Here is a 15,304-nt window from a genome sequence, read left to right as displayed (position 1 = left end):
AGTTACTATAGGGAACTGGATCCATCAAGGAAATTTGTACATTCACACCTGATCTTCTAAGTTTCAGAACATCTGTGTATTTAAAGCCTTCTGTCATATCAGTACAGTGCAGTAAAACAATCAAGCTTATAGAAGAACATTAATTAAAAATAAATTATATATAACAAGGCTAGAGTCACATACTCATATGTTCATGGCTGGAACATTACAGAGCACTATTATTTTAATTATTTAAAATATACTGCACTTAATTCCAATGCCTTATGTTGATGCATCTACTACTTATTCCCCTCAAGGAAAGGAATTTGTTAACACTACATTCTCAAATATGCAATTGAAAGTGCCTTCTTGCCAGCATCTGCAATGATTACCAAAAGGAGGAGAATACAGAGAAAACAAGATTTTCAAAAAGCATATCAGCATTTACGTTATTGTAAAGTAGTTTGGTGCTTTCATAGTCACTTTCAAAAAGTCCAGTCTATTAGAAATAGTGTTAATTACACACAGAAACAGCCTTTTAAAAGGCCACTCTATAAGCAAAATAAACATACGAGCTTTGCGGAAAAAAAAATAATACAAATCTCACTACTGCATCACAAATGGTGCTTTCTTAAAACTGTTAGTCATTAAGAAGGAATCTTTGCCAGTCAAATCCAACACCAGTGCTAATGCATACTATAGGAACTGTGAACACAGCGCTTGCCTGTACTTCGTGAAAGAAGACTGGTAGAATACATACATAGAATATGTAGAATACATGGTCATAGTTTAAGCTAGATATCTAAGACATCTCTCCAGGAAAAATACATTTGTGATAAACATGACCTGCCACTGGATGTTACTGCTACTGCATAAATGCAGCTGGAAGAATATTGACTGTATTTGGCTAAGTCCCCAAAAGTTGCAGGAGAGATTATTTAAGCCACTTACCAGCAATTTGGAGAATCCTCTCTTTTGTATATAGTAAATAGATTGCTTTGTAACTTTCCCCTACACTTTTCCCTTTCTCATTCCCATTACTGGAGGATCAACTATGTCCCAAACCGAGAATGGATTAAACTGTTACAGAAATCGCATAGCTGAAAGTAACAAAAGAGTTTTAAGAATACAGCCAGGAAAGGTGAAAAATGAGAAGTTATGCACAAGTTTGTTGAGATAAGGATTGCTCAAGGATTCAAGAGGAAAGGTGCAAAACTCTAAAGCCAAAAAAAGCAGCGAGTCTGAAGAGGATTACCCAGCACCATCAAAGATCTTTTATATCAAGTGGTGGAAGATTCCCTTCTCTGATACCTGACTAGCCAAAGACTCCTCATGTATCTTATTGGATACTATGACTATACAAGCAATTTTTAAATCCTATCAATCCTTTTAATATGATAACTAATAGGTAATAGTTTGCATAGTTTACTATGGTCATCACTGCTTTCTAGAAAACACAGTTTGAAGTCTACACTAGATTTAAACACTGGGCGCCAGAAAGGGCCATTGTCTCAGCATCCAAATTTAGGTGTAATGCACCATTTCAGACGCAAAGGGACATCCAAAGTACCTGCATGAGGTTGGAACACAGGATAAGGAACAAAACTGACAGATGACCCACACCATTCTGGAGAGGCAGCTGGAGGACAAGCAGTCTAAAACATAGCAAAGCACAAATTTGGGCATCTGAATCACTCCCCAGCCAGTTATCCTACTTCTGCTGTACTGACTGCAGGCTAAAAGCTGTTTCAGAACTACAGTAGTTTATAATCCACTTCAAGAATAACTAGAGAAAGAAAAGAGAAAAAAAAAAAAAAACACATATACATGCAAAAAAGAACAAATGAACTCTGTGGAGTTCAGGAGCTGCTTTGTGAACAGTTCTGAAGACTTCACTGGAGAAGACAGTGCAGCAGACAACCAGAATATCATTCATTGCTGTGAGCTGTAAAACAATGTTTATACTTTGAACCCTACTTACATCATTTTAAAGCATACTAAATATGAACATCACTTAAGTTAAATAATATAGAACTGAAGAGGGAAGAATGAAGAAAATATGACTTAGTTAAGAAGACTATAGTTATTATACAACATTTACAAGCCTTTATTGCCAAAACAGAGGATTGTTACCAACAAGTACAAAAAAGACAAAAATCTATAGGTGCACAGGCCAAAGAGTTCCCACTCACTGTGGTGCCTACACAAAAGAACCCAAGCACAGGCTCACATTTGGTCCAAAAATTTGGTTCTGAAAACAGAACCTCAAAAAAGCCTGAAAAGAGATTCCAAGGAAGTCTTCTGGGCCCAGAATCTTGTAGTTAACATCATCTCTCATTGCTGTGTTCAAGGAAACGAGTCACTAATTAAAAACAGGATTAAATCTAACGCCTAACTTTTGTGCCAAAGTATTCTCCAAGATTGAACAACTTAAAATTTGGGTTAAATGCTCAGATGTCACAGTATTAAAACCAACCAAACAAATAAAAAAGCATAAACAGTATAGTACGATTTTTGCAAAGTTTTACTTCTGTCATTTTCCTACAGGCACACCTTACACATAAATATAACAGGATACCTATTGCCCCTTAGAATTAGATAAAGCGTAAAATCTAACTAAACCTACTAAAAGTAAAAAAAAAAAAAAAAAAAAAAGTAATTCAAAATAATACTCAGTTTTCAACAAGCTAAGGAAAAGCAAACTCATTTACAGGAAAAAAAAAAAAAGAGGCATAAATCTTTGCAAGCTAAAATCTTTGCTCTCAATTATTTTTAAATTGTTTTGCCTAATCAGTATTTTAGACACATTTGCTATTTGGAGAAATGAATATAAATCAAAACACAATCACCTACTATAGTTGTGATCCCACCTGGTCTATAGCGACACTTCTAATGTATTTGGCAGCTGGATAATGTTCAAACACAATTTGAGGAGGAAAGCAGAGATACACTTAGCTTGTGTTATGTTAATTATAAGCAGAATCCTTACTTAAAATGAAGACGGGGGAAGAGAGAAAATTGGCTTTTTGCATGCATTTTGAGTGAGCCATCTAAAACAGGTTGACAGTAGAGACAAGGCACTTAATTTATCACAAAATGAAATAGACAGTGCCAGGTGGAGTACAGATCCAGAGTATCTGATATCACCACTACCTTAGAGCATGCCCTTTTATTGAATTTGGGGATAGGAAAGCCCCATTTTATTAGAAATCAAGACAAAGAATATAAAAAGTCCCTGTCTTAATGTAACACAATACCTGCTAAGAATTTGTTAGGTAGGCTTTTGGTTTACTTTGATTTGAGGAATGCAAGAAGAGAACAACAGGATGGAGGAAAACAGTAGATGCAGCAAATTACTATATTTTAAGAATACAATGCCTAGATCCAGATTTTAGAAAAAAATGGCAAAAAAAATTCAGAACTGTGAAACTTCATTTCTGAATTGATTTTTTGGGTAGCTGGTTTTCGGGAGGACTTTTCATTTGCTTTTCACATTAAGAATTTTTTTTTTTCCCAAATAAAAGTTAGGCAGAAAATACTATTTTACGCATCCATTTTTTAAATCTGTAAGTTATCTTTCTATGAAATTGAGGGTTTGTTCCTCACATCACACTCCTTGAAACTAGATGATTTTAAACACGTCTTCAGTTTATAAGTCTTACATAAACATACTCATTAGGTATTGCTGTGAAGTCTACAATACAAAACCTGCTTTTATCTGCTTAAATTATATTACTGAACTAGAAATGAAGCACAAGTTTTAATACCACTTTTATCAGACCTTCTCACTACTTACATGAATGTAGCTAAAAATACTTTAAATACACCATCAATACAATTTGCATGAATATAGATCTTTGCTTCCTTCTGCTGTGGTCAGCATTCACAGTCACCTTCCTAGACAACTAAATAATCTTGCAAATGTTGCAAGACAATTTCCTTATGCCTTGGCATTCAAAGAAAACGTAGACAGACTAAACTGATAAAGCAATTGTTTTTTCCATCTCTTTCATGGCAGTGATTTAGTTTCTCTCAATTCCAAAATAAATTGAGCATCTTCTGTATTTGATGTATAAGTACATGTAGATTTAACTTTTTCCACTACAGAACAATAAAGACACTATTCTGTATGCTACTCAATACATTGTGCTTGGCATCATTTATTTTCAGCGAAGTTTGTGCAACTGCAAACAATCTGAGTCCATCCCATAGATTTTTGTACTCCCCTCTGTTAGAGAGGTGCTCATTTACTGCTATGGAAATCTGCATGCAAGTCAATGAAACATAGATGGAAAAAATAATATTTTCAGTTTCAACACTTCCAATTTTGTTTGCAATCTTTATACACATAAAAGAGAAAATAATATATATTTTTAACAATTTTTGAGCAACCTAGAAGAAACGTGATATATCTTTTAAGCATTAAGCTTGGACTGTAAGTATGTATAGAATATTTAATGTTTCAGATATTAGGACTAAAGAAAATTTTTCTGACTAAACCTAGTTCACTGTACAGCATTCTGTGCTTAAAGGAGAAGGATGGATTTCTCTAAAAGTTTAAAAAAGGAAAACTGAACTCATTATTGCAATTCACTAGAGGACAGGGGATGGGGAATGACATAAAAGGCACCATCAGACATCCAGGACGTCATTTTTTTCTCTTCAATAGAAAATATATTCAATTGCTCTGCTCTTCACTGTTTTGTAATCTCTTCTCTCACATCTCTTCACTTTCTCCCTTTTCAGCATGCAGTCTAGCATCTATCCCAGATGCCCCTCTTCAACAAATAAAAGCATATAACATTAACTATAAAGAACCATGTAAGCAGTTCTTCAGCTCTGAATATGAGCTTAATATTGCCTATCTCATCCAACCTACGTCACTTGGAAAGCAGCCTCCTGTTTCTTTCATTTATGAATCCTTCCAACACACTCAAAAGCATCACCACTTTCTTTACAGCCTGTCTCTGCTTGGAATAAAATGCCTGTAAATATTCAATTCAACTTATTTTCTCACTGGAGAGGCTGGTGCCACCACACAATTGTTTGATTATACGTAAGTATAGAAGGTAATAAAATGTGAAGCATTATTGTATTATACTCAAGCTTTAAGATTACTTAAAATGGAGTTTACCTGAACATAGATTCAAAGATTAATAGGAAGCAACCCAAACAAGAAGTGGTTATGTTGAGTCCTACTAAAATGCATTTGTTGCACAATTCAAATAGGCCCTCTGAATTAATCATAAAATTATCTCAGCTAAAAGAAATGAAATTCATAATGGTTTATCCTATTAAGTAACACAGTGTGTACATCACTTATTAAATTCGTCACTCAGTTTAATTGAAATTGTGAGTTATGATGAGAGAGTTTCCTTTAAAAAAAATGACGTTATATAACAATACTTCTTCAAAAGTGACATTCTTAAACAGTTATAATCCTCATTAGCTATGAAACTGTCAGTAAAGAGTACAGCCTGAGTACAATATGTATAGATTTCTCTATCTACCTATACATACACATATATACACGCTTTTTTGGGGGGAGCCATTACATGAGCACACAGAATTCTGATTTAACGTTTAAAGACATTTGCGCTGCAAACATAACTAGTTAACTGCAATTATAGACATGCAAGGTGGAGAAATGAGAGTTTTAAAAAAAAAAGCAGTTAATTGAACTTGCAGGCACACAAACCCTAATAAATAACATATTAACAAGAAACTAGAACTCTTAAGTCACTGACTGATGAGCTGTTGAAGGAACTACTCAAGCAAAACCTTGAAGAGGTTAAACCAGAACTTTGTGACTGATAACAAGATAAAAAAAATAACGCATTTCAGGGGGACGTTTAAAGGAAGTACTAAAGACAAGAAAAGGGGGAAATAAAGCTGGTTCAAGTAAAAATATGCATTGCAAAATGAGAAGAGACAGAAATAATCTGGTTGCCTTTCTCTCTCATCCTCTCTCCAAGTAAAAGAACTATAAATACTCAGCACACAAGACAAATCACTACCCATTCCACTGTCTCAGAGAACACGAAGTAAATTATATTAAATGCTAAACATTACATGGTATTAACCTGAATCTCTACTAGAAAATTACATGTGCCCACACAGGGCCTGGGTCTCCAGATTTAGGCCATGCTGTTCAAAACAGGTTCCACATAGAAATACTTTAGTCTCCGAAACAAGATGCCTGCATCCAAACTGCCTACTGAAAATGACCCCTTCTTTGTATTAACTGTTGATCTACCTCTGGAAAGTTTTGGAATATAGCTAGCCAGGGCCACAACCTTTACTGAATTTTAACAATCTTATAGTTTGATAGTAGACTTCCAGAGTTCATAAGTTTTCTTCAGCTTTTCTTTTTTTTTTTATTTGTAAACATATTTTCTTCTTAAATATAATGCATATATATACTTACAAATACATTATGTTAAGTGTGTACGGGTATATAGGTAGATATCTATATTATATTTTATATATTTTAACATATACATGTATTTAAATCTATACACATAAGATTTATATAACTACCTGTACATGTTCATACATATAAAAAAGTTACACACCTGCACAAGCTTTGTAATTATGTACATACATAGTAATAGATCACAGTAGAGTAAGAGAAACTGAATCATTTAATCTCAGATTTAAAATATTTAGTAAAGCAGATGAATTTAATTCAGCGTATTTTAGCCATTAAGCAATCCAAAAGATTTTTTTTCAGCTTGGCAAGTACTGAAGCTTTAATATAACTGCTAAGAGATTATTATCACTAAATACTTAAACTATATTGTATACTTACTTTGCGTAATCAAAGAGCCTGCTGTCCCAGATTTGATGAGTTCCTCTAGGACCAGAGTGGAAGAAACAAGAATCTGTACCATCGAATTTGTTGAGGCCATCTTCTGAGTTTTTTGACGCGTGGCTGTGCACAACATCCAGCAGAACAGTAATACCCATCGAATGAGCAACGTCAATCAATTCCCTCAGATCATCTGGAGTTCCGTAACGGCTATTGGCATAAAAAAATAAATGTGTTATGAGGGGAGCCACCCAACTTAAGCAAAAAATAGTTAACATCACTAACAGGAAGTACATCAATGTCACTTGTTCTTCATCATCTAGATTCCAACTGTTTGTATATTTGGGTTTTTTTTTTCAGTCTCTGAATTAGTAACTTGATTACAAACTAACAGTTAAAAAGATTTTTTAACTATGAAATAACATCTCCCCTATGCATGCAAAACACATGCAGGCAGCTGAAACTGAATTAAATGGAATATACTGTGATGGCTACAGTTACTTACAACTTTTGTTTTTATGCTAAGTGTTTTGCAAAACAGGTGATGACTATGACAAATTGATATCAGATTTCAGACTCTATTGCAAATGCCTAAGCCTATACTTTCTTCTTCCATTAAACTTGTACTTGCAATCAATGACATACTGATTTTAGCAAATGGAAAGAAAAGTAAAGGAACAAAAAGTATTAAGTACTTATACCTACCTTGATGCTGCAAAAAAGCTCGTGACCTGATAACCAAAGCTGGCGTAATATGCATGTTCCATAATAGCCATCAGCTGAATACAGTTATAACCTATAGAAATATAAGAAATAAACAAATACACCCTTGCCTCAAGAACAGTAAACCAAAAAATTCAACTCCTGTAACTTATCAGTTCCAAATTGTGTTAATTTTATCCTATTATAGCTGGTTTAACTCTCATGCATACTTAACAACTAACTACAGATTTGTTCTCTCTCAAGAGGTAATTTTACCTAATAGCTTATACTTACATGACCTACATGAAAATGGAATGTTCAATCATCAAGCAGTCTATATAAAACTAAATCTTTCGAAGGAAAGAAAATACAGGAGTAATGTGTTTTTGTTCTGAGTTTACCAAAGAACCAAGACAACACAGAAGCATAAGTGACTCATTCTCACATCAACTAAAGTATTTCAGCGCAGATAAGAGGGAAATCTAAAGAAGAAACTGTGCACAAGTAATGAAACTACTTACTATACACCTCACCCAATCTATCATTAATGCTAGCAAATAAGTGCCCCAGCTAGCTAGTAAATAAGGACAGTCAGCAAAAGGTAACTTTCAAGTTTAATATACAATCTGCTGAGACACCTACAACTACATAGCTTCTCTTTATTAGTTTAACCGAGCTCTTCATTCTTTAGTGTAAACCAGAAACTTTTGTTGTTGGTTTTGTTTTAAAATTTTTCACCCATGAATGAGTTATTATTAGCAGGTAGTTGGCATAAGCTCAGCAGTTTGTCAGATAAACTGATGTTTCATAATTCAAGCTCATTGCATTTATTATTTACAGCATTTCTGTAAACTAAAAGTTGAATAGCATCAAATTAGTATGATTTAGTCTACTTTGCTATTTTTCATGCATGTTTCTACAAGTTATTTATCTTCGTATTTATTCCTAAATACTTATGTCTCTAAGCTTGTTTAAGACATTTCAAAACTGAATCAAATATCACCTGAAAATACAGCTTAAAAAAAAAGAAAAAGAGAGAAAGAGAGAGACAATTCCCACACAGCTTACTTATTTAAATAAAAAAGAAAACGACCTATCATATATGCTGCAGACGCAGCCTAAACTTTGAATTGCTTTTATGGTATAGCAGTCTTTTCACAACATTTTCTCTTCCCAAAAAAGAATTGGTACATAGAGCAGAAAGTTGTCATAATTCCATTAAACCTATCAACCTCCTAGAAAGAAGGAAGTACTCCGGCTCGAGGAAAAGAGGCACAGGTATTTAATGGGCATTCCAAATGAATTTTTTGAGGACATTCAGATTTACAGACTGCAACTCCCATCATGCTTTGTGAAACACTGGCTCAACAAATAAACCTACAAGAAAAAACCTTCTTCAGGGACTCTGATAAATAAAAATCAATCTACAGATAAGAACAGCCAACATCTAAAAGCAATCAATCATGTATGGCAAGACTATGTGATGTTTGAGTGTAACAAGACATGTTTAATCACAGTGAGTCAAAGTTAACAAATTAGAACATTGTCCATTGCATAAACTGTGCAAAGGTGCCACAGGAATTTGAAAAAAATATATCATTAAACAAATTGAGGTGAACAGTTTGCAGTGCTTCTTAATTTAACCACACAAGCTGTTTCCACATATACCCTCCACAACAATGGAAGTTTCTTTGCAAGAGAGGATTTCTCATGTTTAAAATTTCCATATTCTGACACCTCGTAACAACTGTTACAACTATTAAGAGATAAAAAAAATGAAAAAACAATTAGCACACATTGTACGGCAAATAAAAATGACAATCCTTTCTATTCAGATATTTCTTTGTCTTTTCTAAAAAGCAAGATGTACATAGCAGAGCCAATTAAGAACACAGTATTTTCCAAAGACTAACATGCAACAGATCTATTTTCAGATGAAAAGCAAGCCATGCCAAAAGCAAACTGCCCTCCAATAACTGTCTAGATTTCTGAAATCACATATTACTTCAAAAATCTGTTGAATGGATTTTGGTTCAAAATGATATTTCAGTCCACATTCCTTTTCCACAAATTTAACTTTCTTTTTGCTTTGCCTTAAGAATCTATTTCTGCAGTGCTTTTTATCTGAAAATACAAAAAAAAAAAACAACACCTCATAGACACTTGATAATTACATATTCTAATAAGAGTAGAAGCACATATCTGCAAGCATCTGTGTTATTACTTACCAAGATCCCTTATTCTGGGCAGTACGTTAAATGTGAAGTTTTTATAAGAAGATATTTTCCCTTCTGGGGAAGCAATTCCCACATGAGATTCATAGATTCTCAGGCTTTTCAATTTCTTGGGAGAACGATGCTTACGCTACAAAGAAAAATAAAAACTAATTGTCAACAGTATACAACATGAAATGCGGGAAGTTTACATCTAATTGGGATTTTATTTTTTAAAAACAAAAATCTTACATGAAGAAACAGATAAACTATTGTTTGAAATATACTTTTCCTCCAAGGTTTTTTCTCTTCTAATTTCTCCCAATTAAAAAAAAAAAAAAAAATGTTGCAAGACTTTATTTCCTACTTGTCAGTTCAGTACTTAAGTGAAGTCAAAGTTAGAACAACCAATTAAAATAAACACAGTCATACATATTTGCAAAGAGCAAGCAGAAGTTATGTATCTCTCTAACTCATAAAGAGTCATTCCTTTTATTTGACATAACTCAGTAAAGGCTAGCCCGCAACCTATATGTTCTTGCCTCCTTTTTTACTTTGGGCCATAAAAACTGATCTTTTTCCAGCTGTTGGAAATAATCCTTTTGGATTTGAGCAAAGCTTTCAATGCCATTTCTCATAGTAACCTTCTGGACAAAAACGTTCCAAATACAGCTTAACAAAAAGATAATGTGATACGTGGACAACCAGTCCATGGGAGCTCAAAGGGTTACAGCAAATGGGGTTGTATCAGGCTGGCAGTCAGTCACTGGTAGGGTTCCAAAGGGTTTCTTGTTTCAGCCAGTGTTCTTCAATGGTTTTGTAAGCGACTTAAACGCAAAGCTCAGCAGTTACTAATTGAGTTTTAGAATGGCACTGGGCTTGGAGGAGCTGTGGAGTCCCTCGAGGGCAGGGAGGCTTTGCAGAAAGACAGTGACATATCAGAGGTTTGGGCAATCACAGGCTGCATGGAGTTCAACAAAAGCAAGTGCTGGATTCATCACTTGGGACAGGGAAACACTGAATCTGCATAAAGACGGGAACGGAGGCTGGAGAGCAGTCCTGCCAAGAGGGATCTGCATATTATGGCTGACAGTTAGTTGTATCTGAGTCAGCAGGATGCCCTGGTAGCCCAAAAGGCCAGTCATATTCAGCATTGCCAGCTGTGTGAGGGAAAGGGCTGTCCTGCTTTGCTTATTCATCCATTTTGTCACTCAATTATTTCTTCTTGTGCAAAAATTAGGAGTTACCGAGCATGAAAAAAATGGAGTATATCAATCAAATTCATAGGGTTTGTACATATAAATTCTAAAGTTACTGTAGCTTATATAATTTTTAAAGAGATTCTACATGAAAATTATTCTTTTTCTGTCAAGCACATACTTCATAATTTGAGGTGGGCTCTAAAATCTAACTCAAAACAGAACTTGCAATACCTTTCATACAAAAAGCCCTGCATATTATTTTAATTAAAACAAACAAACAAACAACACAAAACAATATCGAAGTATAACAATTTGCCAGTCAGAAGTTCTGAACACTTTCCTAAGGTATTTATATATCAGAATCTACTCTGTAACTTACAGCACTGCATGAAAAGTAATGGGCTATAAAATACATATTTTCCCAATCTGAAAATCTGGAATTATATTGGAGCACAAGCACCTTAATTGTGAGGACTTTTTGACTTCATACAGTGTTAACTTATTAGTGGCATTGAACTTCATACATGTAGCTTATTCTAAACCTAATTCCCTCAAGTGCAAAGTAGGACCATAACTACTTAACCCTGGAAGAATTACCAAACTTACCCATAATGTGGAAAGTCAAGGCAAAATATATCATTTTAAGAGATAACCACCGTTTATATACTCCATGGGAGACCATTAAAGTCAGGTGTTTCTGTCAAATACAAACCATTTCTCAGGTGGCTATTCCAGCCAGTATTTTACTTTCTTTTCACGTAGCAACTTTAAATTTTCAAAATAGGGCTACAAATATGATATGATGCATGCTTTTATACACCTCTCAAAAATAATATTTAAGCCTTACTATATATGACTGTGGTGGATCCCAGTGTACCCAATCGTAATTCACTTTTCCTTCATAACGGACTACGTATCTTGCCCACGGTGAAATACGATAGAGGAGTTCGCCATTTTGAGCACGAATCACCACCTATAAAACAATCATAACATACCAATGCAGTCACATAAAATTCATGAAACGTTCACTTTGTAAACCATAGAAGAGAATGAAATAGTAAGGCACACAGAAATTTAATTTAAAGAATAAACAAATATGCAACGCTAGTTAAGAAAGAATGACCCTGTTCATAGGCAAAGTTTGTAAAGTGCTGGCACACCAGGCACGTCAGACACACAAATGATGTTCACAAGTAAGAGTTAAAAAGTGAAAATATATGTAAACTTAATTAAATAATGGGAAAATGAGCCTTTCTGAACAGGTTACTGCTATATTCCCTTACTCCCCATCATTGCTGTTTCAACACCACATTCTAATAATTTAAATAGACATGTAGTATAATGTCACCAAGACGAGAACCATGATTTGTTTACTATGCCAATTTTAATATCTGGATTTCTCTGCTTTTCTATGCTTCTCCGATCATGGCTGCATAGATAATAGCTGTATAGATCAGAAACATGGATTTACACAAAAGGCACAGGAAAACTTCTAAGCCAAGAAGATCGTAAAGAAGAAAATTAAGATTGCTGGATGTTCTCTGTTGCTTTGAGTTCTTTCAGTTGTTTTCACCAATCTAATACTAAAATAAAGGTAAGCATATAACTTATTTTACCTTTCTTATTTGCTGCCACCTATTTTACACAGAGCTGAAAAAAAAAAATGACTTTTTAATTATTAAAAATCTCACAAAACTTCACTTCGCCAGAATGTGCAATCAAACAAAAGAAATCCGTTTTGCTTGTCATCACTTTACACAACAAAAGCAAATTTAAAATGATGGACAGCATCAAGGGTTCTGTCTGGCTGCTATTAAAGCAGTTAACAAAAAAAATCAGTTGTTAGGGATTTCATACAAAGATTCTGAAAATGTCTGCTTCATCTCACTCATTTCCTCAGTGTAGAACAAGTGTCAGTCTAGTTTTGTTTGTTGTTTTGGTTGCCATTCAAGCAATGACAGGTAAGAATTGCAGATTTAGAACCCAGAAACGCACAAGTCACTGAAGCTTTTCACCTAAACTTTATTCTGCATTTGTTAGGAAACTGGTTGTATCTTTATTTTTTTGTTGGTTTCAGTTGTTTGTAAAAGAGAGCTGTATACATAGTAATGAAGGGTAGAAGTTGAGCTTTCTCATCTTTAATTTAAAAAAATAAATAAAAATAAAATTGCTGTCATTTCCTAACAAGAACTCTGGTTGAAGACAATTATCAGCAATTGCCTTCTTGCCTGTAACAAGTTTTTTTTTTATTATTATTATTTTGATAGATTATCTGTATCCTCAATCCAATCACATGAGAAAACAAGATGCAAATAAATATACGTGGCAGTTTAATGGAAGTTGGTTGAACAAAGGAAGGAAACGTCTTTCAGTGTATAATACTAAAAGGCTATTGCACCCTAGCTTCACTGACAATTGAAGACAGGCTTTGCTGAGAATAAGCTATTGCATACTCTGTACAGCTGCGTGAAAAATCCCTTCTGCCAAAGTGCTGTGCTAGAAAGTTGCACTAAAAAGTATTTTTGCAAACTGAATCAACAATAAAGATCCTCCTGTCCAATACTGATATAATTTGCATATTATTTCTAAAAACTACCTACTCCTTCTGACAGCACACTTCTGATGATGTTATTGCTTGTTTTATTAAGTTTGTTCCAATTTATTAGAAATAATGTATTACTGCATATAATAACTATTACTAACCATCTTCACATTCCTTTTTCTCTCTAACACACTAGTGGAATTTATGCTATATAAGACTATGAGAAGTGGGAGCATTTATATAAGGTAATTCAACTAAATATAAAACATCAATTGATTAGATGTGGGTCAGGCTTGATTTAAAAATGATTCTGGGAAGGTGAATGAGGAGAGAAAAAAGTTATGAAATATCAAGAACAGACATATGCACTCTTTAATTCGTTAAGCAATGAAAAACTCTCAAGAAAACAGCAGATTAGAAACATTTAAATATGATCACACAGCTATTTCCCTATTTTTAAGTCACACTTCCCATTTATGCTGCACATATGAGAATTTAATTGATCTCTATTCCATACATCTGAAATTACAGAATTTTCCTTCTTCCACAGACACTCATGTCATACTGACTATACTTTTTCCTCATCTCTGAATTTATACAAAATGACTTTTGAAGAACTGATGAGTACTCTAAGTATCTATCCAGTCAAGTTTGTTAGACTTTTCATGAACTTACAGACTTTTGTAGGAGCAATGAAAATCCCTATGAGTTTTAATAGCCAGAAGTCAAACTGCAATAAAAAAAAAAAAAATTGAGAAGCAGAGGTACAGATGATTTTCTCTGTGCTGAACAGTGAACATTCATAAGCAGGTTGTGCTAATACACCATCTTCTGCAAATGCTGGGTTTACACAAGTAAATTTATTAAAGAAGTGATTTTCTTTGCTCTTCATCCCTAATAATATCTAAATTTTTGTCTTTAAATATAAAATATTTAAATTGTCCTTTAAATATAGGACAACTCAGCTTACAGTTTGACTATGCAAATATAAGAAAACTAAAGAAAATAACTTTTTTCAACAACAGAAGTGGTACAATTTAACTCTGCAAATATCAGAAAACCTCTAAAGAGCGGGAATAAGCACTTCAGTTACACAAGTAGTTAGAAAATACTTCTGTTACTTTCTTCACAGTTTAAATCTTCTTAAAACAAAGAGCAATTTCAGATACAGCCATGGCTGAATCTGGTCGAACCTCAAACTTCACCATGATTACCACTAGTAGAAACCTTAATGCCCCCCACGTGCTTTTAATGTCATGAGTGCAGTTAACTCAGGAAATAAATCATTACACTAGTAAAGTTGAATTCACTTCTCTAGTTCACAAAAGAAAAAAAAAAAAAGTTTATTTAGAGCTATTCCAAGTTACGAACCTAGCATTTTCAGTGATTGTTTCATAAGCTTACTTAACCCTTTTCTCAAATTTACATGAATGCCATTTATGAAAGTTTCCTCTAACTACTAGGTTCTATAATCCATCCTATTATTCCTTTACATGATACTATTAAGGAAAACAGATTCATAAATTACAAATAGAAAGACTTAAATTTTTTTAAGTGTTACCTGAATATAGGACTCCTATACCATTATGTTTAGCTGAGGGATGACAAAACACTGCAAAATCTTGAACGGTGCCCCAACACAAATAGAAACTCAGACCAAGAGCAATAGAAACTCTTCAAGAAAAATGGTCCAATAACTATTGTTTTCTTACTTATCTAAGCATTTCTTGAAACAACTAATTAAAATGAAAGTTTTATTATAATTACTTCTTTTATAAAACATGCATGTAAAACTAAAAGATGCATAAGTAACCCATGCTCTACTTGTCCACAGTATTACCCATGACTCATTCTT

At 33.8% G+C, this 15,304-nt stretch overlaps 1 protein-coding gene across 6 annotated transcripts in view; it reads right to left on the bottom strand.

The window, feature by feature from the left end:
* Positions 1-15,304, bottom strand: part of GBE1 (1,4-alpha-glucan branching enzyme 1) — a 150,690-nt gene that overhangs the window by 81,092 nt on the left and 54,294 nt on the right. For all 6 annotated transcript variants that reach the window (XM_042809501.1, XM_042809505.1, XM_042809503.1 and 3 more), the window contains 4 exons: positions 11,755-11,880; positions 9,721-9,856; positions 7,496-7,586; positions 6,791-7,000 (listed from right to left, as the gene is read on the bottom strand). In XM_042809501.1, coding sequence (XP_042665435.1) covers positions 6,791-7,000; positions 7,496-7,586; positions 9,721-9,856; positions 11,755-11,880 — 563 coding nt within the window. The remainder of the gene's footprint in view (positions 1-6,790; positions 7,001-7,495; positions 7,587-9,720; positions 9,857-11,754; positions 11,881-15,304) is intronic.

The sequence above is a fragment of the Centrocercus urophasianus genome, unplaced genomic scaffold (assembly GCF_019232065.1).
Source record: "Centrocercus urophasianus isolate 14NV4802_14NV808 unplaced genomic scaffold, USGS_Curo_1.0 seq_12, whole genome shotgun sequence".
NCBI classification, from domain to species: Eukaryota; Metazoa; Chordata; class Aves; order Galliformes; family Phasianidae; genus Centrocercus; species Centrocercus urophasianus.
Note: the sequence above shows the minus strand (reverse complement) of the source record. Positions and strands in the feature narration are given on the sequence as shown.